We start from the raw sequence: 25998 nt of genomic DNA, 5'->3' as shown, positions 1-25998 counted from the left end.
TCGGCCAAGATTTCTCTTCCGCTACAGTATGTTATACAGGGTATTTACAAAGTTATGTTATAACCAATCTTATATGAAAATCGTAACAAGTTCAACTCCCTGTATAAATAAAAAATAAGCACAACGGCAATGGTTTATTCATGCCATATTTTTTATTTATAGTCAAAATTTACGTAAATGATTAATATTGTTCATTTTCTTTATATTGAATACAGGGTGAGTCAAAACGCAAGTAGGTACATTATTTTCTCAGGAATCTTAAATAGAATACCCTGTATTTTATATCACTATCGAGAAGTACCATTACCATACTTTAATTTTTATATAACATTCCTTATGTCTAAATTTATTAGTCTTCGAAATATTTTCATTTTTCGGAGCAAAATTATTAATTACGGGTCTAAATCTTTCCAAATTTTAAGTAAGCCATGACTGAATTGTCTAAAACTAACAATTTACGATTACTGATTATCAATCTGTAATCAAAATTGGCTACAATTTTTGTTCTTAACTTTTATTGTTATCTAGTACTATAACGGATCTATGGAGCTTTACCCCACTAACCAATCACCCTGTCTGGATAAATTGATTTTTTTTTCAAACTATTTTAAAAATGTGTCTACTGCAATGATATTTTAAAGTACGTTAATAAGTCGATATCTACAAATTGATGGTGGCTCAGTGGCATTAGACTGCAGATCGAGAGGTCCCGAGTTGGAATCCGGCTGTTGCGTATCATTTTTTATTGTTTTAATAAATAATTCAAAGTTGGTATACTTAAAATTAATTCATATTTTATAAGTTAACTATTATATATAAATATTATATATACCATTTTAAACAACCGTGGTATTATAATAAACACTGTTTTATACTATGTAGTGTAATTTTTGGAATCAAAATTATTACACCTAGTTAACGGTTAATACACCTACTAAAAATTCATATTTTATAAGTTAACTATTCTTTCTAAACATGTTGTGTCTACTATATACAGCGTGTGCCAGCCAAATGGAATAAATTCAATAGTTCAAATATTAATTGTTTTTTTGAAAAATGCTTAAGGTGATACAGTAGCGATGAACAGGTAACAAAAACGCGTTCCAAGATTGCGGCTGTAATTTTGAATATTTTTTCGAGGTAGTTGGCACACGTATTCGTAATATAATAAAGAATGGCGGTACAGATACCAATTTGACAAATATATTAATATGTGGAAATTACTTTGCAATTAAATACAATATTAAAAAAACGAGTCTGTACCGCCATTAAGAAGAACAAAAAAATACACTTTCTTCAAATAAACTTTTTTATCCGATGCCTAGATTTTGTGTCATTTTGGAACTACTAAAATTTTTTATTTCATTAGTAGTTCCAAAATGACACAAAATCTAGGCCTCGGATAAAAGTTTATTTGAAGAAAGTGTATTTTTTTGTTCTTCTTAATGGCGGTACAGGCTCATTTTTTTAATATTGTATTTAGTTACAGAGTAATTTCCACATATTAATATATTTTTCAAATTGGGCTCTGTACCGCCATTCTTTGTTATATTACGAATACGTGTGCCAAATATCTCGAAAAAATATTAAAAATTACAGCCGCAATCTTGAAACGCGTTTTCGCTACCTGTTGATCGCTACTGTTTCCTCTTAAGCCTGTCGATTATAACAAAATAATATAACAAAACCGTGGTATTATAAAAAGTACTTTTTTATTATACTGTAATTTTTGGAATTTTAAACATTTTATACCTATTGTCAAATTATTTTATATTCTCTCCTATAAATAATAAAAACGTTTTATTATAAAAAGTTCTTTTTTATAAAAGTGTAATTATTTTGCTTAATTTGCTCATCGTTTAACCTTTTGTTGTAATTGAACGACGTGACAAACCTTGATGAACGTTACTGCACCACTGCACAACGCACGTATAGTGTGTATGAGCGACAGTTTTAACGTAACGTTGCCGGTCCGTGATGGGACGTTGACGTTCCGTAAAATGGGAATCAACGTTTAATCATGTAAATAAAATTTCAAAATTTTATCGTCCCAGAAAGTAACCGTCTTAAGATTCTCTATACCTAGGAATTATAGCTAACTCAATGGCGTTCAAAATCCTCTTCTTGGATAATATGGGTTATTTCTCTACGTTATTTATATTTTGCTGTGTGTATTTACTGTTGTCGTGACCCTTTGTCCTTTCCTCCTGTCCTTGCACTGAACTTTCCCGTCTTTAAAGTTCATTATTATTATTATATCTTCTTCTACATCATCCAACCTTAATTGTCTTCTAGGCCCTCCTGTATACCTGGGCCATAGTGGTACTTGGATAGTGGTATCCAGATAGGTTCTGACTTTCCCGTCTTTAATGTTTATTATTATTATATCTTCTTCCACATCATCCAACCTTCTTTAGGAATTGTCTTCTAAGCCTTCCTGTATAACTGGGCCATAGTGGTACTTGGATAGTGGTATCCAGGTAGGTTCTGACTTTTCCGTCTTTAACGTTCATTATTATTATATCTTCTTCCACATCATCCAACCTCCTTTAGCAATTGTCTTTTAGGCCTTCCTGTATGCCTGGGCCATAGTGGTACTTGAATAGTGGTATCCAGATAAGTTCTGACTTTCTCGCCTTTAACGTTCATTATTATTATATCTTCTTCCACATCATCCAATTTTCTTTAGGAATTGTCTTCTAGGCCTTTCTGTATACCTGGGCCATAGTGGTACTTGGATAGTGGTATCCAGATATGTTCTGACTTTCCGTCTTTAACGTTCATTATTATTATACCTTTTTCTACATCATCCAAACTTCTTTAGCAATTGTCTTCTAGGCCTTCCTGTATACCTGGGCCATCATGGTACTTGGATATTGGTATCCAGATAGGTTCTGACTTTCCCGTCTTTAATGTTTATTATTATTATATATTCTTCCACATCATCCAACCTTCTTTAGGAATTGTCTTCTAAGCCTTCCTGTATACCTGAGCCATATTGGTACTTGGATAGTGGTATCCAGGTAGGTTCTGACTTTTCCGTCTTTAACGTTCATTATTATTATATCTTCTTCCACATCATCCAACCTTCTTTAGCAATTGTCTTTTAGGCATTCCTGTATGCCTGGGCCATAGTGGTACTTGAACAGTGGTATCCAGATAAGTTCTGACTTTCTCGTCTTTAATGGTTCATTATTATTATATCTTCTTCCACATCATCCAATCTTCTTTAGGAATTGTCTTCTAGGCCTTTCTGTATACCTGGGCCATAGTGGTACTTGGATAGTGGTATCCAGATATGTTCTGACTTTCCGTCTTTAACGTTCATTATTATTATACCTTTTTCTACATCATCCAAACTTCTTTAGCAATTGTCTTCTAGGCCTTCCTGTATACCTGGGCCATCGTGGTACTTGGATAGTGGTATCCAGATAGGTTCTGACTTTCCCGTCTTTAACGTTCATTATTATTATATCTTCTTCTACATCATCCAAACTTCTTTAGCAATTGTCTTCTAGGTCTTCCGGTATACTTGAGCCTTAGTGTTACTTGGATAGTGGTATCCAGATATGTTCTCACTTTCCCGTCTTTAACGTTTATTATTATTATAATCTTCTTCTACAGCATCCAACCTTCTTTAGAAATTGCCTTCTAGGCCTTCCTGTATACCTGGGCCATAGTGGTATCCAGATAGGTTCTGACTTTCCCGTATTTAACCTTTATTATTATTATATCGTCTTCTATATCATCCAACCTTCTTTATCAATTTTCTTCTAGGCCTTCCTGTATACCTGGGCCATAGTGGTAGTTGGATAGTGGTATCCAGATAGGTTCTGATTTCGTGTCTTTAACGTTCATTATTATTATATCTTAATAATAATAATAATAATAATAATAATATAGAGTTTATTTGTAGCAACTAATACATAATAAATAAACCCAGTTTCTCACTGAAGTTGTTAGTCAAAATAGACTACAACTTGTGCGTGAGGGTTAAATTTTAATTAAGCGTATTAAATAACATTAATTTATCTTATAGGTTAACAAAAAACGGAATCAAATATAGTCTTTTTAGATCATCTAACTTCAATTTTTGGGCTCCTCTTCTCACCTAATTCAGTTACTTTTAAATTTTGTTTATGGGACCTCCGAAAATCATAATATTCAAGAAAGGATTGCAAAAAATTTCTGATGGGATTCTTCTGACGAACTTCGTTTTCTGTAAGAATTATAATTACTTTTTGAAGGTGTTTTATCCATTTTTACCATAATTTTCACAATTTAAACATTTGTAAGTGACATTTGTAATAAATCAATTTTGACATTTTTTTTTTATTTTTTTATTGTTATATCTTCTTCCGCATCATCCAACCTTTTTTAGCAATTGCCATCTAGGCCTTCCTGTACCTATACCTGGCCATAGTGGCACTTGGATAGTGGTGTCCAGATAGGTTCTGACTTTCCCGTCTTTAACGTTCATTATTATTATATCTTCCTTTACATCATCCAACCTTTTTAGCAATTGTCTTCTAGGCCTAAATGTATACCTGGGTCATAGTGGTACTTGGATAGTGGTATCCAGATAGGTTCTGACTTTCCCGTTTTTAACGTTCATCATTATTATATCTTCGTCCACATCATCCAACCTTCTTTAACAATTTTCTTCTAGGCCTTCCTCTATACCTGGGCCATAGTGGTACTTAAATAGTGGTATCTGGACAGAGGTTCTGACTTTCCCGTCTTTAACGTTCATTATTGTTATATCTTCTTCCACATCATCCAACCTTCTTTAGCAATTGTCTTCTAGGCCTTCCTGTATACCTGCGCCATAGTTGTACTTGGATAGTGGTATACAGATAGGTTCTGACTTTCCCGTCTTTAACGTTCATTATTGTTATATCTTCCTCTACATCATCCAACCTTCTTTAGCAGTTTTCTTCTAGGCCTTCCTGTATACCTGGGACATAGTGGTACTTGGATAGTGGTATCCACATAGGTTCTGACTTTCCGGTCTTTAACGTTTATTATTGTTATATCTTCTTCTACATCATGCAAACTTCTTTAGCAATTGTCTTCCAGGCCTTCCCGTATACCTGGGCCATAGTGGTACTTGGATAGTGGTATCCAGAGAGGTTCTGACTTTTTCGTCTTTAACGGTCATTATTATTATATCTTCTTCTACATCATCCAACCTTCTTTAGCAAAATTGTCTGCTAGGCCTTCCTCTATACCTGGGCCATAGTGGTATCTGGATACAGTAGAATCCCGCAAATCCGAACCCCGCTAGTGCGAACGTTCGGAAAATCCGAACCAACAGAAAGTGAAAAAGAAAATTAAAAATTCAAGACAAAATTAAATACATGTTTATTATACAGAGTAAAACCAGGACAATATAGGGTTAATAGGTCTTGGACTAGCTTACTTTTTTCTGACGGATGGAGATCTAGCGAATTGACGCAACGATGTTAAACCATTTACGCATAAACATTACATCGACCGGTAACGCAGCAGATTTCTGCTCCACGTAACGTAGAGCCACACCCAGAGCTTTAGTGGCATCTCCGTGTGACAGTAGATATCGCAGGGAAACTGCTTCCTCGCTTTCTTCATCTTTATTAGGGTTGCCTTGATGTTGAGCCAAGTGTACAATGTCTTCATGTGTAAATTCTTGGTGCCTATTGTCTTCAATTGTGCCTTCAATTTATTCTATAATTGCACTTTCTTTTTCATTTTCTCATCCTGTGTTGTACGACTTCTAGTTCATCTTGTAATGGAGCGTGGAAAAATGGAGCTTCTTCAAATTGTAAATCTAGCCAGCGAGTTAGCGACTAAACACAAACAATGACACTGGCTCTGCATCAGTGACATTCGGAATGGGACGTTTCATCGCCGCCGGTTCATCGCCGCCGTTTCGATGCCGCCGGTTCATCGCCAGTCCATTTCATCGCCGGCCGTTTCATCGCCGGCCGTTTCATCGCCAGTTAGTCAGTTGATCTTGTATTATGGAAGATGACACGACACGACGTTAAATTAAGTTCAAAACTTATGACAAATAAATAAATAAAAAATATTATTATATTAATTTACTGTTCTATTTCTACTTCCCCTAAATTTGATACTAAACAGTATTAAATTTGTAGTGTTAAATTATATTTTATATTATAAAAGTTTAAAAGTCTATTAAAAGATTAAGTATGGCAACGGGAATGGTCGTATCTCGCATTTACTAGAATTCCTAATTAATACTAAAAATAAATAATAAATGTAACTGTCGAAAATTGGTCGAAAATTCGGAAATATATCAGTTAGCGATTAACTGACTGGCGATGAACCGGCGGTATCGAAACGGCCGGCGATGAATCAGCCGGCGATGAACTGGCGGCATCGAAACGGCGGCGATTAACTGGCGGCGATGAAACGTCCTAGACCTGTGACATTAATCTGAGATATGTAGAAGAGGAAGAGAGTGAGACAGGTGCAGCGACTTAAAATCAACGACAACGAAAGCTTTGAATTATTAGTTAGGCTAACTTTCGAATAATCCGAACTTTTCGGAATCCGAACAGACTGTCCCCCCAATTAGTTCGGATTTGCGGGGTTCTACTGTAGTTATCTTTCTTAGCATATCTCAGTATGGGCGCCTCTGTATATGTCCTATCCATTCTAAGTGAAAATATTTTATATAGGTATCTGACTATATTTTCCTTAATTTTAATTGTAAAAATTGTGTGAATTGTGTGAAAACGGAAGGCGTTACATACACTTTTTAATAAGTAAACCCAAATTATTGCTGTTCAGTTTTTTACCTATCCAAGATACGGTGTTACCTCTTTTTGAAATACCGTAGAAAGGGGAGAAAACATAGAAGAATAACGGAAGTACCTACCTACTTAGAAATTAGTCAGTCTTATAAATCACCACAGAAAAACTCAATTCCTCTGTCAATAAGAATATTTTAGTTAAAAAGATCTGCATTGTTCTCTGACTAATAATTATTTTTTCTAGGACCGTTTAATAACATGCTTATTATTCACTATTTTTGAATAGATAATAACACCCATTACTTTATCCGTGTATGTATACGTATTATTATCCAGGCCTCCATTCCATATAAAAAAAACGGGAATACATAACATTTTAGAAGTCGGATTTTGAGAGGTAGGGTGGGGCTGTTAGAGGTGAAGATTTGCTTCATGCTAGTGAACGACGCTCTTGCTTTTTCTATTCATATACCTATTTCCTTTGGTTGATTTCAACTTGAACTTGAACTTGAACGACTTTACACTTTTAGCTTTTATTACAAAAATATTATAAGCCCCTTAATAGTACGCAACCAATTATTATTCAGCCACGTACTATTGGTGAACTCCATTTGTTTTTGTAAATTTTAATTTTAATCGAGAGACAATTATTTTATATATAGTTTTTATGATCTAGGAACCACAACCTGCCGACTCGTGGACTGATGTGTTAGATGCAACAAAGAACACTAAGGTTTGCTATCAGGTAAGGAATAGCTTCAGCATTCCGAATGTGGAGTCTCTTGAAACGGAAGATTGTTTGTTCCTTAATATCTATACACCTCAAGTAAGTATAGACTACTGTATTAATTTATTAACCCGGCACCTGCCACGAGGCTTTGCAAGGCGTCAACTGCCACGTGGGGTGCTCACAGCACCCCTTAAAATTTTTCTGTGATCTACTTGTTTATAAACAAAATAATGTGTTGAGTTACACAAGTATATAAAAAAACATGTTTTATTAACTTATTAGCTACTAATATATTATAAAAGTTAAAAAATAAAATTAAAAATGTGTTATAAGCAAATTAGCAAGTACCAACCCATAATAAATGAAGTGAAGTAAAATATCTAAAAAAATTAAGATTTATTGAGTATAGAGACTATATTAATAATTTAAATCAGTTATTACAATAAAAAATGTAAATCTGACCTGTTTATCAAAAACACAAAAAAAAATTAAAACTTAAACTACCAGATGATGACACCCCGATTCGACTTTAGAACCACAAGTTCAGAATGACACTAAATAACCACTTCAAACTCAAACAGATCTATGCTATATAATATTATAGAAAGCTACTATGACGCACAGCACGGTTAACAAACTTGAAATACCAAATATTTGATGAAAATGTGTTATGGGGTGCTGGTAGCACCCCATGTGGCAGGTGGCGGGTTAACAATGTTAGTAATTTATAGATGGTCTTATAACAGCCCCACGAATGGAAGCCATTTTGTAGCACGCCAAAATGGATAACAAAGGCAAAAAAATAATATGTAACATGACAAATTAAAAAAACATAAAAATATACTTGGTGCTACGTAACTTTTTGAAGTATCTCGGTAGCTCTAATTCTTCAGAGATGGGAGGGGGGATTCTTAATAAATTTTAAATATGATAGAAACTAAAATGCGCGGGGGGCGCCATAATTAAAAAAAGAATATATAATACATGCTTACTTATAAAAAAAAAATATAAAATTAAGAATGCCAGCTACTTGAAATATTTGTACTTACCGATGTACTCTCATGCTTGGTTACTTTATAAGAAGGATAGAGATTGGTAAAGAAAATCTAATAATTAAACATAATTCTTTATTTATTTATTTTGCTCAACAGGCCATGTAGGCCCTGGGCGTGAAAAACACAATTACATTTTTTTTACTATACATATCTACAATATAAAATATTAATTTGTCTATTTAAAAAATACATCATATAAATATTTACATATATATAGCTCTCATTTTACAATTCATGGCACATTCTTCTGTTACAATTTCTCTTGCGCTCTTCTTACCACTCCTCTCCATTCTTTTCTGTCTAATACCTTGTTTCTCCAGTTATCTATTTTTAATTCTCGTAAATCTGCTTGGACGCTGTCAAACCATCTTTTACGGGGTCTTCCTTTCCCTTTTTTCCCTTCTGGTTTCCTGTTCAATATCATCCTGGTCATTGTATGGTTTTCCAATCTTTGCACATGTCCCAGCCATCTAATTCTATGCGCCTTTATTATTGCGGTGATTTTTGGTTCCGTATACAGCTCTTCCAGCTCTTTATTTGTCCTTCTTCTCCATACCATTTGTGTATTTATGCCGCCGTAAATTGATATGAGAATTTTCCTCTCCCATCTTTCTAATCTTTCTTCATCTGCCTTTCTTAAAACCCATAATTCAGCTCCATATACAACCGTAGCTCTAATCACTGTCTTGTAAATTCTTTCTTTTGTTTTTCTTGAAACAAACTTCGACTTCATTAAGGATCTCAGCATTCCGTATTTCTGGTTGCCTTTTGTAATTCTGGATTCTATTTCTTTATCTTCATGTCCATTTTCCTTTACTTTCACACCAAGGTAAGTAAACTCTTCCACTCTGTCAAAACTGTATATGTAATCTTTCTCCCCTTGTATTTTTATAAACTTTTCATTGTCTTGCTGTGTATCACCCATTATCATGTATTTAGTTTTCTTTTCATTTATCTTTAGACCAAACCTATTTGCTTCTTTTTCTATCTTTTTCACAATTCTTTTCAATTCTATCTTTGATTTTGCTAATATTGTTAGATCATCCGCAAAAGCAATACATTGATGTTCGTTTTTAAATATGGTTTCTTCCATTTTTATGCTGCAATTCCTCATTATTACTTCAAGAACAAGATTGAACAACGTGGTTGACATCGAGTCACCCTGCCTGAGTCCTTGTTTGATTTCGAAGTCCTCTGAGATTTCTTTCCACACTACTTCGCTTTTCGTTTTTGCCAACGTCATTTCAATCAAGCTAATCAATTTTTTGGGGATTTGTAGTTGTTTCAGAGCACGGTACATTTCTTTTCTATTTATACGATCATATGCCTGTTTGAAATCTACGAACAGCGCATACAGGGTCGTTTTGTACTCATAGCAATTTGCTTGTAATTCTTTTAGCGTGAAAATCTGGTCTGTTACCGAACGGTTGGATCGAAAGCCTGCCTGGTACTCTCCCACAGTATCCTCCATGTATTCGTTCAGTCTTCCACGTATGCATTGTGCTATTATCTTATACCCTGTCTTTAGGAGTGCTACTCCCCTATAATTTTCACATGTTTGTTTATCTCCTTTTTTATGTATGGGGCAGATTTCTTATCTTAAAACATAATTCTTACTTTATTGAAAACAATTAAAAATTTAGCAAGGTTATTATCAAAAAAGTCCTTAATCATTTTATTAATTTGCGAGAAAACGTAAGGGTTCAACAATTAAAAATAGCGCAAGTACCTTGTTGTTTTTTTTATCCGTGGGTGTTCCATAGTCGATGCGGTAGTTGCGGTGTTAAACACTTTCCTTGATGTTACGGCACATTTGCTGTCACGGCACATAACGACACTAATTTTGCAGATAAAATACAGCTATTAATTATATTAGAGAGATGAAATTCCATTGTTCGTTTATTGTATTCAACACCTGGATACTATTACTACTATTGTTATTGATTAAACTTAGTTAAAAAAATAACGAAAAACTTTTCGACAAAGAAAATCAAATTTGGATCAGTCTAATCCATTACTAGTAACACATAATGCGGCCGAGAGTTTACACTCTAGATCACCGTAGATCAGCAAACAATTTTCTTCAGCAAGGCAAAGAGCCTGCTGACGGAAAGAACACCAGCTTTCTCTTCTAGATTCTCTAGAACTGATCACGAATCTCATTAAACCTCTCTCACAACCCAAAACTCATTCCATCTCCTTATCTTTCTGCCCTACTCAACCATGTCAGGTTTTACCAATAAAAAATTAGATAAATTCCACTTTTCATCTCACAACAAATAAAAAAAATTAGGCGAACTTCAACCACGCCTTCAATGGCAGCAACTTTTTCTCTCACAAGTAGGATTAACCCAAACAAAATTCTGATGACTATATCTCATATAAAGACCTTCTCACTCTAATCGCACAGTTGGCCCACTCGATACCAACAAATATATTATATAAACAACTCAGAGCCCTTATCCCTGCAACAGAATGCACGACATAAATATAACACCGACATCCAAGTAACTTCTCACGAGTAGCTCTTTGAAGTAATACCGCGTCCTGTGTAGAATATAAACAATTTGAATGCTGATGATGCCTAAAGACGTCATAACGTTATCTACTACTCTCAGGTGCGCACGGCTTCAGGCGTCATATGCAGATATGCACAACATTCGCTTCCTTGTACAACTGCTGAATTTATTGGATGCAACTCTGTGTATTCATTTCCATGTTTTATTTTTACGTGCCTATCTGTCAGGTACGATTTTAGAAGTTGAAAGTGGGGATGAGACAATAGCTTCTTTAGTTTAAATTCCAATTCTTCATGCCACACCTTATCAAAAGCCTGAACTATATCTTAGAGAGCTGTTGAACAATATTTTTAACTTTTTATAGCCTTACTGAGTTGATTTACCACTCAATGAACTTGCTTTATTATCAAGGGGATTAGGCAAGTAAGACCTTTTTAATTTTCTTGTTGCTTTCCACAGCGAATCATATGTAGCCTCTGTAGGTGTAAGGCTATCCAGGTAACATTGGATTCCCTGATTTTGTTATACTATGATTAGTTCCTTCAATTCTTTGGTGGCTTTGTTCAATTTGTACTTATTTTCTGTTGTCTTAGATTGTTGCCACTGCTTGATTAACTGTCTTTGAATTTCATTTCTCTAAATATTTTATTTTAGAAACCAGTTCATAAAAATAATCTCGCTGTAATAGTATGGATATATGGAGGAGGATTCGTTTGTGGAACTTCGAACTTTGAACAAGCAGGACCTCACTATTTTATGGAAAATGGTGTTATGTTTGTAACTGTCAGTTATCGTCTCGGTCCCTTTGGTAAGTTACAATTCATTCTTAAATAAATTATTGAATGTTCTTTGTAATTTTTTCTCCTACGAGTTATTTGCATTTAGTATAAATTTTCTTATAACAAATGAAGGCAAATATAATCTCCAGGGTAATACAGGGTATAACAAAAAGGAAGGTAATAAATTAAGTCACATATTCTAGGGCCAAAAATAGTTCGATTCAACCTAACTTACCTTAATCCAAATGTGCGCATAAAAAAATTACAGTCCTTTGAAGTTACAAAATGAAAATCGATTTTTTCCAATATATCGAAAACTATTAGAGATTTTTTATTAAAAATGGATATTGTGTACTTCCAATTAAATTATTATTGTGGTACCATTAGTTAAAAACAATGTTTTTAAAACTTTTTTGTCTCTTAGCACTTTTTCGATAAACTAGTTTTTATCGAAATATTTTGAACATTTGTAAAATCTACCACATAAATTATGTTTAAATGTTTAAGTAAGAGTATAGAATATTATTTTCATAATATTATTACCAGTGGTTTCTATAATCTTACTCAGGGCCGCCGCTAAAGTGTTGGCCGCCCGTGTGCAACTTAATATTTGCCGCCCCTTCCAATACTATAGAAATATATAAATACTAATATTTAAAGAAATGTGCAGAAGATGTATAAAAATAATAATTTGTAAATAGGTAAATACTTGAACATTTAGACTAATATCCATGATCCAACGTCCATTATGTATCCTAATGTATCCTAATATCCTAATTTAAACGTCGATTTAATTAAAATAAACTGTAAATATATAACATAAATACGTCAAAAAACTAAAAACGAACATTTTGGGCTTTCGTTTTGGGAAACGTTTTGTCCATGTCTTTAATATAGCACACACTTCATATTCGACAGATAACATTGCTAAAGCAGAAAGTCTATCTAGCTTCATTGACGATCGCAAATAGTTTTTAACAATTTTTTTTGTTGAAAACTACCACTCACCCCTACAGTAACGGGTAGAGTTAGGAATATACGTACGATTATAATTAAGTTTGGAAATGTTGATATAAGATTATTTTCGTAAATGTATTCAATAATATCACTAGAACTTTTTCTGCGGTAAAATATGGGAATAGCTTTAATTTCTTCATATGAATTGATTTTAAAGTATCTAATCGGTATCTGAGCTACTTATGTCTGTACACCTTCTCACAATTGTTTTTAAGTTCAGCATCGTTTTTAACTTTGGTTATGCCATATATTACACTAAAAATGTCTGTGTGCTGTAAAAGTAACTGGAACCGTTCTTCAATTGCTGTTTTGGCAGCAGCCAAAATCTTAAAATAAAGATTTATTTCAGAGATAATATACGTTCATCAATTCCTTCATACTCAAAATGCACTTTTCTTCTTCTAACTCATTCGGTAGAGGAGCTTGGAAAATCTTCATCAATGTTAGCTTTTGTAGATATCTCTCTGGATTCGATTACAAAATATTGAAAATGTTCGTCAGAACGTTTAGTTCTGAAATATCTTTTTAATTATCAAGTACATCTAGTGAAGATTTTATGTCAAATTTTGGACTTTGAAGGATTTTGATAACCACGTTTATTTTACTTAAAATATCTTGCCATGCCACAACAGAACATATGAATTTCTTCTTCTTCTTCTTTTATATAGGCAGTACTGCCTGTTTTTCTTCAACGGTGCCTTTCATTCTGCCCCTAAGTTGTCATTCCATCTTTTCCTTGGGCGTCCTATACTTCTCCTACCTAACGGTGACTTGTCCCTGGCTATTCTTACTATCCTTGATTCAGACATCCTGCTTATGTGCTCATTCCACTCTTCTTTTCTGTTCTTTACCCAGGTATTTATATTGTCTACTCCACATATGCGTCTGATTTCCTCACTTCTTACCCTATCCTGTAGTCCTTTTCCAGCCATCCTTCTTAAGATCTTCATTTCGTTGGTTTCCAGATGTCTTCGTGTTTTGCTTGTATCTGGTCTTGTTTCGGCCGTGTAAGTCATAACTGGCCTAATAACTGACTTATATATTCGGGCCTTTGTTTCCAATCTTAGGTGTTTGTTTTTCCAAATTGTGTCGTTTAGGCACCCGGCCGTTCTACTGGCTTTAATTATAGAAGATGTACTGATTCTTAATAGGCGAGGTTAGCAACCTACCTATCGTAAAATGAAGCAATGCTCAAAGAACCAACATATGAATTTGAATTTCCAAATTTTATTTTTAAGGGATTTTGCTAAAGTTCTTGTATTCATGTCCCTTTGTTATTATTTTGCAATTTTTCAAAACATCATAATATAATTCGCTTATCTGGGTTTTTAATGGTGTGATTGCATCTATCCCACTCTCCCATCGCGTGTCCGACAATGCTTTTAAGTCAACTTTCGAAGGTGCTTTAATAAAATTTTCCATCAAATATTCGAAGAAGAAAAAAATACATATAGTTCCTGTAAAGCATTAAAAAATTCCACCGACTCAAAACTTATTTTTACTGCATCATTCACCGCCAGATGTAAACTATGCGCAGAACAGAAAAAACTATAAATGATAAATGAAACGCATTTTAGTATTATTAGGTACTAATAATAATTATTGTTTGGAATATTAGAGTTTAGAATTAACTATTTTAATTACTATTACACTATTTTAATTTATTTTTGTTTTAAAAAAAGTAATATCATCAATAGCCTGCTTTTGGCCGCCCCTATTGTTTGCCGCCTGTCTGCGATGCACACTTTGCACAGATGGTAGCGGCGGCCCTGATCTTACTTAACCATTAAAGAATATATGGTGGATTTTACAAATTTTCAAAATATATCATGGAAATCTGCTTTATCGAAAAAGTAGAAAGAGGCAAAAATATTTAAAAAAATTGTAGTATTTAACTGATAGTCTAATAGCTAGTGAACGCTCCAAGTAACGGTCTTCCTGTAAGGCTAGAAATTTTTATAGTGATAATTCATAGCACACCAAGGCTAAAAACCATGACCTAGAAGGCATCAGCCATGCACCTGTATCTACCAGGTGAATCGAAAAGTGCATAGTTTAGGGGTAAATTAACCTTTTTCCTGTAAGGTTTAAATTTAAGTATTAGACCTGGATCCCGCGTACAAAAAAGGTGATTAATAGCAAGCTGAAAAGTTAATAGCTTAACGGTGTCTAGTCAGACAAACTTTGATGTACGGGAACAGGGGAAGTTTTAATTGTGGAACAGGTCAAAAATTTGGAAAGTCAGACTACGAAAAAGTTCCATGTATTTTGTCGGACAAAACTTCCAATTGATTTGTTACCATTTCATTAAACTCTCATGCAAAAATCAGACTGGCGTTTATCACTAAAGCTCGGATTATAGGCAAAATGCCTTTTTTTTTGCAAATTTTGCCTATTATAATTGTTTTTTGCACTTTTTGCATTTTTTCGTAAATTCCGCCTATTTGTGCCTTTTTTAAAATTTCATGGTACTGCCCATGATAATATTCTATTACTAAACCATTCTATAATAAAATTTTGGGTCAATAATAAAATATCAATGGTTTGTTTATATAACAGATTTCTAGGAAAATGTACCTGATCGAGACTTGAGGGTTAACTATTTGGAAATCCCTAAGGTTTATTAGTTTATTATCAGTTGTACAGTCGGTTACTGTATCAGAGTTTAGTCACAAATTGCTATATCCTAGTTTAGTTTTGTTGCGTATACCGAAAAGCAAAGAACATGTTTTAAAACGTTTTAGACATTTGTGTGAAAAGATGACATCTAAATTAAGGCTATGGATTGCACCTTATTCGGAACTTTCTCTAGAAGGAGATGGAGCATTTTGTAAACCATGCAACAAATCGGTAAGTTTTATTTTTTCTCTTTTTTCTCGTCCCACAACATAACTAAATTCTAAAGCGGTTTTAGAATTCTAATTATTTTTTTTTAAATTCTCAGATTTCAAGTAGAAAAAAGTACTTTATTGACCAGCATTGTGGAACCCCACTTCATAAACGTAATTTGGAAAAATTAAATTCCTCTAAGTTAGCCCAAATATCTCTGCGGGATAGTTTAAGCAGTTCAAAAAAAAAAAAAGGAGGAAGACGCATTTAAATTTGATTTATGCCAGATGATGATTGCGTCCAACATTCCTCTATATAAAGTTAATAACCCTAGTTTTAAATGCTTTTTCGAAAAATATCTTAATAAATCCTTACCGGACGAGAGTACATTGAGAAAACATACTGTGGAAAAATGTTATGTGGAATGTATTTAAAAAATTAAGCGTGAGTTAGAGGGCAATTTTTGTATATTATCGTGGATGAAATGACAGATGTATGCGGCAGGTATATAGCTAATTTAATGATTGGAATTTTGAACGAAAACTTGCGAGAAAACCTTATTTAGTTGCCGTTAAAGAATTGGAAAAAACAAACAATTTAACAATAAGTCGATTTATACAAGATAGTTTAACAAACCTCTTTTTACCCAACCCTATACCAGTGAATAAAATAGTTTTAATGCTTTCAGATGCTGCGGTATATATGTTAAAAGCTGCTGTTAATTTAAAGATTTTTTATCCTAATTTAATTCATTGCACTTGTGTAGCCCACGGGGTAAATAGAATTGCTGAAGAAATAAGAAATCTGTTTCCGTTGGTAAATAATTTTATAAATTTTATGAAAAAAGTTTTTGTAAAGGTTCCTTTGAGGGTGCAAATATATAAAGAAAGACTTCCCGGTGTCCCTTTGCCACCTAAACCAGTAATTACAAGGTGGGGAACCTGGCTCGAAGCAATTTTTTTACTTTGAACACTGCAATGCAATAGAATTAGTTATGTCAGAATTTGATGATGATATTTCCGAAGCCATTCGAGAAGCAAAAAAATATTAAAAAATCCCAAATTGAAACAGGAACTCGCTTATATCAATGACAATTATAAATTAATAGTTACCACAATTACCTTATTAGAAAAACAAGAGATAAATGTATGTGAGTCAGTAAAATTAATAGATAATTTAAAGACGAAAATTAAATCGGCACCTGGAAGTAACGGTCAATTAATTTAAAAAAAAATGAAATATGTTTTCGACAAGAATGAAGGTTTTTCGTTTTTATCTAATGTTGCTAAAGTTTTGAATGGGACATTTCCCGAGGAATTACAAATTATGCCAGATTTATTATCCGCTCTGAAATATGCTCCAATTACATCTGTCGATGTCGAACGTTCGTTTTCAATGTACAAATTAATTTTAAGTGATCGAAGACATAGTTTTAAGACCGAAAATATTGAAAAACATTTAGTTGTTTCTATTGCTGATAAAATTTTAAGTGGTTATAAATAATAAGTTATATTCCTTTATTGCCTATATTTTGCCTAAATGTTAATATTCCTGCCTTTTTTAATAAAAATCTTTGCCTATATTGGCGCCTTTTTCTTCAAGTTTTGTTGCCTTGAGAGTTTAATGAAAGGGTATCAAATCAATTGTAGGTTCTGTCCGACAAAATGCATGGGACGTTTTCGTAATCTGACGTTCCAAATTTTTAAACTGTTCCACAATTAAAACTTCCCCTGTTCCAGTGTTCCCGTACATCAAGTTTGTCCGACTAAACACCGTTAAGCTCTTAACAAATTTTCAGCTTGCTATTAATCAATTTTTTTTTGTTACGAGGGATCCAGGTCTATATGTGTTTGAGTAAGTAATTTAGAAGAAATGTGAGCAATGACAGGCGATTCTGAACAGCATAAGACCTTGCCAGGAGAGGGGAAAGATTAGGGTTTTTTCATAAAATTATTTTTTTTGGATCGAACAAAGTTTCTTTATGGTTTTTTAAATTATTCCAAACAGAAAAGGTCTTTAGTGACTTTTATCTTAGGTTCATAGTTTTTGACATATAAGCGATTAAATAAGCGACAGATATAAATTGCATGACAGGGCCGTCAATACTAGAAAGCGAGATGAAAGCGGCTTTAAAACAGTCTAAGAATGGTAAAGCCACAGGTCCGGACGAAATACCCGTCGAACTTATTAAGGTGATGAGTGAAGTAAGCACGAAGGAGTTAACTGAACTGTTCAACGCCATATACGACTCAGGTACTATCCCAGAGGAATGGATATTGTCAACGTTTGTAACAATACCAAAAAAACGATCTGCGAAAACGTGCGAAGATTTCCGGACTATCAGCCTTATGAGTCATGCACTTAAGATTTTTCTTAAAATCATACATACCAGAATTTACAAGAAATGCGAGGAAAATGTCGGTGAAATGCAATTTGGATTCCGCGATTCCATGGGTGCACGTGAAGCACTTTTCACCTTACAAGTTCTACTTCAGAGATGCCGCGATGTTAGTTGTGATGTCTATGCTTGTTTTATTGACTACGCCAAGGCATTTGACCGTTGCCAGCACCGGAAGATGGTCACCGCCCTACAAAGAGTAGGATTAGATGAGAAGGACATTCGGATATTCATGAATTTATACTGGAACCAGCGTGCTCAAGTCAAGGTCGAGGACCAGTTGACCGACCAAGTGAAGATCATGCGAGGAGTAAGGCAGGGCTGTGTGCTCTCGCCGACTCTTTTCAATATATACTCTGAGGAAATTTTTACTGAAGCCCTCACAAACCTAGAGATGGGAATCCGAGTGAACGGTTAATACATCAATAATATCCGCTACGCCGATGACACTGTATTACTAGCAACCAGCCTAAATGATCTACAGGCCTTACTGGACCGTGTGAGAACTGTGAGCGTAACATACGGACTGAACCTTAATATTAAGAAAACTAAATTCATGGTTGTCAGCCGTGTAAATTTAGATCCCGGGGCACTAATGGCAGATAGCGAAGAGATCCAGAGAGTCGACAGATTCACTTACCTCGGAACTGCCCTCAACTCACAATGAGACCACGCTCAAGAGATTAGATCCAGAATTGAAATGGCACGGTCTACATTTATCAAGCTGAGATCCTTGCTGTGCTGCGGTGATCTCGGTTTGGGAACCAAGATGCGGATAGTGCGGTGCTACGTTCTTCCAGTGCTACTGTATGGAGTTGAAGCCTGGACACTGACGCAAGCCACTGAAAAGCGGATTGAAGCCTTTGAGATGTGGATCTACAGGAGGATACTAAAAATATCTTATGTGGACCATGTCACCAACATTGAGGTCCTACAGCGCATGACAAAAGAAAAAGAAGTGCTTAATTTAGTAAAACAACGTAAGCTTGAGTACCTTGGCCACGTGATGCGGAACGAAGAAAAATATCGAGTTCTTCAACTCGTCATGCAGGGCAAAATATTTGGCAGGAGAGGACCGGGACGCCGTCGTATCTCGTGGTTGAAAAACCTCCGACAATGGTTTGGGATAACCTCCGCGGAGCTGTTTCGTAGAGCAGTCAACAAAACAATGATAGCCTTGATGATCGCCAACTTTCGGACCGGATAAGGCACTGAAGAAGAAGAAGCGATTAAAAATTTAAAAATTGCGAAATCGGCCATTTTTAACCCTGAATCGGACATTTAACTGATTATTTCATTCATAGGAGATTCTGACCAATAGAAAGCTACAGAAATCTGAATTAAATCGATAATTTTTGATAATCTCCCGTCGTTAAGTATATTACGTCAGATGCCCTTCGTTGCTACGAAAAAATACATTTAGTGACATTAATATATAAGTCAGGCCATGGAGTTGGGGTTGCCATGCTATGGCATGCTGGACGAGCCATACAGCCTGTAGTCAACACCCCGAAGTATGAGCGGGAATACAAAGTGTACTAATACTCACACGCTTATGAAACGCACCTGGCGGATCATAAGGGCCTTCACATTTTACTCTTTTTCAACTAGTCTTGAGTAAAATGTCTTTTATCTTTCCTATCGGCCTCTCTTGGCTACCTCTTGTTCTTCCGACCCCGAATGGCTATTAGGTCTCCGAGGGCAGACGGGTCACTATATTTCTTTCTACTACATACCTACTCTTCACCGAATGATTGCCGGTATAAGCAATCCCCCCACTTACTGACCAACGGCTTCGGGCGGATGAGTTGGTAAGTGGCAGGGCACTCTTTTGTCCTGAGACTGAGAAATCGGTCTCGAAGGCGGATGAACCCTACAGAATGGTCAACGGTATAAGGATGCAGAAGGCAACGGGAAACCACTGCATTAAAGACTCATGGAGTATCCCTAGAAATCGTCATGGCTTACAGAAATGACAATCAACAACCTACTAATCATGGTTCTCGGATGCCAAGATTCGGCAGGGGAAGAAACAACAGTAACGACAGGGCTTCCCAGGCCGTTAGTCAGCAAAATCCCTGTTCACTAAATATATACAAATCTACCTACAAAATCGCTACATGGAATGTAAGAAGTATGTATGAACCTGGGAAACTGAAGAATATACAGCAAGAGATGATGCGACTAGATATCGATATATTAGGAATAAGCGATACAAGATAGGTCAGCTCTGGCGAACTCAATACAGACAATGGACGAATCTATTACTCTGGAAGCAGCGACACCCAACACAGATATGGAGTTGCTATGATCCTCAGCGAAAAAGTAACGAGATCAGTAACAGGCTTCGTTCCGATGTCCGAAAGAATAATAATGTTGCAGTTATTGACAACCCATGGAAAAATGAACCTAATCCAGATTTATGCGCCAACTGCTGACAAAAATGAAGAAGAAATAGAAAACTTTTATAGTAAACTCCAGAAAACATCACATCTCACAGCATCTAGAGACATAACAGTGATCATGGGTGATTTCAACGCAAAAATTGGCGAAGGAAAATGCTACCCTAATGTAGGATCATATGGGCTTGGCGAACGAAACGGCAGAGGAGATCGCCTAATAGAATTTTGCCAGGAGCATAATGTTATAGCCGCAAATACATTCTTTAAATTACCTAAGCGACGCCTGTATACATGGAAATCACCAGCTGACAAAGAGCACAAAATTGTCAGAAATCAAATTGACTACATCCTAATAAAGCACAGATATCGAAACTCAATTCAGGCAGTAAAGGCATATCCAGGAGCAGACGTATCCTCTGATCACAGTCTTCTTATTGCTAGGTTTCAACTTCAACTAAAAAAGACGCAAAAAAGCCGCAACAACAATAAACTTAACATACAGAAACTAAAGTCAGAAGAAACAAAAGAAAATCTGAAACACGAAATCAACACAAATCTAGACAGAAACCCAGGAAATAATTGCAACGTAGAACAGCAGTGGCAATTCTTCAAAACCTCTATATTAGAACCAAGTAAGAAAGTACTTACTACAACCAAATGTAAGAAAGAAGAATGGATGACGGAGGAAATTCTAGAGTTGATGAATGAAAGAAGAAAAAACAAAACCATTAATAAGACCCGCTATAAACAGCTTCAAAACCAAATAAGAAGAAAAATTAATGAGGCTAAAGAAACCTACTTCTCTGAAAAATGTAAAGAAATAGAAGAACTGCAAAACACATATGACAACTTCAACCTACATAAAAAAGTCAAAGAACTAGCCGGAATAGGAAATAGAAGAACCTCAAATATATTGCTCGACAAAAATGGAAATATTATAATGGAGACAAAACGAAAACTACGACGATGGAAAGAGTATATCGAGGAACTATTTCATGACCAGAGAGAAGCTAGTACATCCGTAGATAGCCAAACGGGAGATGTAGGCCCAGACCAGATGTAACCAAAGCAGATGTTAGTCAGGCAATAAACTCTATGAAAACCAATAAATCTGCTGGTCCAGATGAATTGCCTAGCGAGCTGATAAAGTTGGTCAACGAGAAAAACCTGGACATAATAGTAGAACTGTTCAACGCTATCTATACTACAGGAATCATCCCTAGAGAAATGTTGACATCAGCCTTTGTGTGTTTGCCAAAGAAGGTGAATGCAAAAGAATGCAGTGACTACCGAACCATAAGCTTAATGTCACATACCTTGAAAATTCTATTGAAAATTATCCACGCCAGAATACACTCTAAACTGGAGCTGGATATTAGTGACACTCAATATGGGTTCCGCAATGGCATGGGTACCAGAGAGGCATTATTCTCCTTCAACGTGCTGACACAGAGATGTTTGGATGTTAACCATCCTCTTTACGTCTGTTTTATAGACTACAATAAGGCGTTTGACAAAGTAAAACATGATCGACTCATGGAAATCCTAAAAAATAAAAATCTAGATGAAAGAGATTTAAGACTAATAACACACCTCTATTACAATCAGCGAGCAATAGTAAGAATGGAAAAAGAAACATCTGAAGAAATGGAAATAAAGAGAGGAGTCAGGCAAGGCTGCATACTATCACCTCTATTATTTAACGCTTATTCTGAAGAGGTAATGCGAGAAACTCTGGAAGATGAAACAGTCGGCATAAGAGTAAATGGAGTCTTAGTTAACAACATCAGATATGCAGATGATACAGTAATAATAGCCGATAGTTTACAACACCTGCAAAGTCTCATGAGTAAAATAGTAAGGTGTAGTACGGAGTACGGACTCTCTCTCAATATCAAAAAGACGAAGTTTATGAAAATTAGTAAAAACAACCATAATACTAACGAAATCTTGATAGTAGACGGCCAGCAGATCGAAAGAGTAAAAAAGTACACTTACCTAGGAACACTTATAACAGAAAATAACGACTACACTGCAGAAATAAAAGCCAGAATCGAAAAAGCACGTTCTAATTTTATAAAAATGAAAAAGGTCCTATGTAGCAAAGATTTAACATTAGCTCTTAAAGTACGCCTAACAAAATGTTACGTCTACAGTGTTCTATACTATGGAGTGGAATCATGGACGTTAAATGTAGAGACAATGAGACGACTTAACGCCTTTGAAATGTGGACCTATAGAAAAATTATGAGGGTTTCCTGGGTAGATAGAGTTACAAACAATGAAGTACTGAGAAGAATAGGTAAAGAAAAGGAAGTTGAACTTACAATTAAAGAAAAGAAGCTACAGTATCTCGGACATGTGATGCGGGGCGAGAAGTATGGCATCCTACGACTCATAATGCAGGGAAAGATAGATGGCAGAAGAAGCATCGGAAGAAGACGAATTTCATGGTTGAAGAACCTGAGAGAGTGGTTTGGATGCAGCTCGAAACAACTATTTAGAGCTACTGCCTCAAAAATTAAAATAGCTATGATGATTGCCAACCTCCGTAGCGGAGATGGCAACTGAACAAGAAGAAGAATGTTTTCAAAATTATAAAAGACTTTCAATCGTCAAATATTTATAAAAACTGTGTGTTTAATGGTACTTACATAAATAAATTACAATAAAATTTTGGTTTTGAACAGTTTTATTCATGAAATAATCGCAACAAATTGCACTCGACCTCTGAAATTAATATAGAATTTCAGAGCTCTTGTGCAATTACTACTGAAAATTTTAAAATTTGAAGAGAAATCCTCAGACAGGTTGGATTTTATTTTTAAATTAGAACTTTTTGGCATAAATATGATACTAGTGACGTCATCATCTGGGCGTGATGACGTAATCGATGATTTTTTTAAATGAGAGTAGGGGTCGTGTGATAGCTCATTTGAAAGGTTATTTAATTATCTATTCAGTAATATAAACGTTAATATAATTATTTATACAGGGTGTGCAAAAAATGTTTCTTCTTTTTGTGTAAATTAATTTAATAAATTCTTTTTTGTACACCCTGTATAAATAATTATGTTAATAGTCTAATAAATCAGGAAAGGATAAAAGGATTTGATTTCAGTTCAGTGCCTCTACCCAGGTGCTCCGATAAGGAAACGGTTATTCCGAAATACGTATAAGCACATAGTAGATGCTCTGTACTGTAATCAAATCTGAACCATTTTTTTTTCTTTTAATTTTTTATTTTAATTATCTTAATGTTTATAGTACTGTAGCAAACGAGCTATCACACAACCTCTACTCTCATTTAAAAAAATCATCGATTACGTCATCATGCACAGATGGATGACGTCGCTAGTATTATATATTATATGCCAATAATTCCTAATTTAAAAATAAAAATCGACCTGTCTGAGGATTTCTCTTCAAATTTGCCCATTCTCGAGATAATGAATTTATGCAAACTCAAACGTAGAGCTCTATTTTCCCGGCCCCTTTTGATTGCTCGGGAATCGAGAGTTAGTAATTTGGATTTCCCGGGAAATCCCGGGAATCGGGAAATTTCAAAAAAAAGAAGAAATTGTTTGTGTTCTAAATTTTCAATGCAATTAGTATATACAATTTGATTACAAATTAATAATGTTTAGAAAAATTCAAAAATTTAAAAGAAAATTAAAAATTTAAAAGAAATTTGGTAGACCATTTAAGTAAGTTATAAGAATTTTCTAAGCGAATGACTAAGGTTTTAAGTGCCACCAAAGTGGTTAAGAAATATTGAATAACAACAGGCGTATTTTGCACCCTTATTTTGTATTTATTGCTATATTGCAGAGAAGGTAATCACACAAAATTCAATTAACTTTATTTTATTTCTCTACGACTTTGTTCCAAAACGAACCGTTTTAAAGTTATAAGCAAAGAAAGCAGAAAAAAATCGATGTTTTTCGAAATTTTTAAATATTTTAATTTTTTTATTAATGTTCCGGGCATATTTGAGAAGGACCATAAGTCAATTATTTTTACTGAAGGTGTCACCTAACTTTATCTGCAAAAATCCGAATGCCACCTCTCACATCCAAAAATACACGTTTTTTTACAAATTAGTCCTAGTCTACTATGACTAAATTACTTTGGTGTCTTAATGAATAGACAGCCATATTCACAGCCACGCCAAAAAAGTGGATCTTATACATTTGGACTTTGCAAGATAGGATTCGAGGAAATTTGCATATTTCATAATTTTTATTTTAGGCTTCTTGGCTACAGACGATTTATCAAGTCCAGGAAACTATGGTCTAAAAGATCAAAACCTTGCTCTACAATGGATCCGAAAGAACATTGAATATTTTGGTGGTGATCCCAACAGGGTAACGATTATGGGAACTAGTGCTGGAGCAGCATCAGTTACCTACCAGTTCATGAGTCCAAAATCGAAGGGTAAGTAATTTACTGTCATATTAAAAAAAAGTTATAAAAAATCTTGGTCTTAAGTTATTAGTCTTGGTGAAAAACATAGCAAATATGTTTTGTTTTATAGGCCTAGACTGCTCTATATGTATAAAACTTCGGACATGTTGGATATTAGTGCACCCTATGTAACGCACAGCTGAATCTTATGTTTGTGCGTCACAGTGTTGCCATGCCGTTTCTTTCATAATTTCAATCAACGTTAAATGTACCTACAAGACTAATAGAATAAGAATGTTTACTTCTCCGTCATTATACTAGGTAGGATGACAAATGACATGTCAAATGAAAGCTTATAATCCAAGGATAGTACTAAAGGTGAGAAATTAGACCTAGATTGTCTGTTCCTAAAAAAATAAGCGTTATATTGGGGATTTCTAATGTCGATATTAAAAGTTGCACTATTTTTTTTCTATAAAACATTTTGATCTAAAACTTATCAGAAAACTTCTTTGTACTCTCTACTTTTAAATAAATGTGATCAAGAAGCTAAATTTTAAACTTCGTCACACAACTTTTGCGATTAAACTTTGCAATACACAAATCCGCACCTTTTTCTTTGAAAAATTCATAACCTTTATCATGATAAAAATAAAACTTAAAGCAGGTACCTTTGTCTTTAGAAATGTTAAAGCTATATACTCTAAAAATTTCAGAAAAAAATATTAAAATGGAACGGAGTTGTAGCGAGGTAAACGCAAAAAACTTGATTTCATTTTTTTTTTATTTTTAGCATAAAATTGCGATTTTGACAATGTTCCCCCACATAAAATTCAAAATAAACCTCATTTTCGTTTTCAGCACCCTCGAAAATATAAAATATGAATAAAATTAGCCATTCACCCCTCCGTGGTCGGTATCTCGAAAACTAAGCGCTTTTTTGAGGGTGTCTCGCTCGTGTATAATATCACAAAAAATTGTAACGTGATAGTATGAAAAAATAGAGGATACGGCAATGGTGTTGCAAGTGATGGTCGGATCCAATGCCAAAATCTACACAGACATATTAGGGTGCACTAATATCCAAGATGTCCAAATGTT

At 34.6% G+C, this 25998-nt stretch overlaps 1 protein-coding gene across 1 annotated transcript in view; it reads left to right on the top strand.

Annotated features, from left to right (window-relative positions):
* LOC114334564 (venom carboxylesterase-6) overlaps positions 1-25998 on the top strand; it is a 675899-nt gene that overhangs the window by 25025 nt on the left and 624876 nt on the right. The window contains exons 3-5 of the mRNA XM_050643822.1: positions 7438-7587; positions 11720-11873; positions 24742-24927. Of these exons, the coding sequence (XP_050499779.1) occupies positions 7438-7587; positions 11720-11873; positions 24742-24927 (490 nt within the window). The remainder of the gene's footprint in view (positions 1-7437; positions 7588-11719; positions 11874-24741; positions 24928-25998) is intronic.

This window comes from Diabrotica virgifera, chromosome 2 (assembly GCF_917563875.1).
Source record: "Diabrotica virgifera virgifera chromosome 2, PGI_DIABVI_V3a".
NCBI classification, from domain to species: Eukaryota; Metazoa; Arthropoda; class Insecta; order Coleoptera; family Chrysomelidae; genus Diabrotica; species Diabrotica virgifera.
Note: the sequence above shows the minus strand (reverse complement) of the source record. Positions and strands in the feature narration are given on the sequence as shown.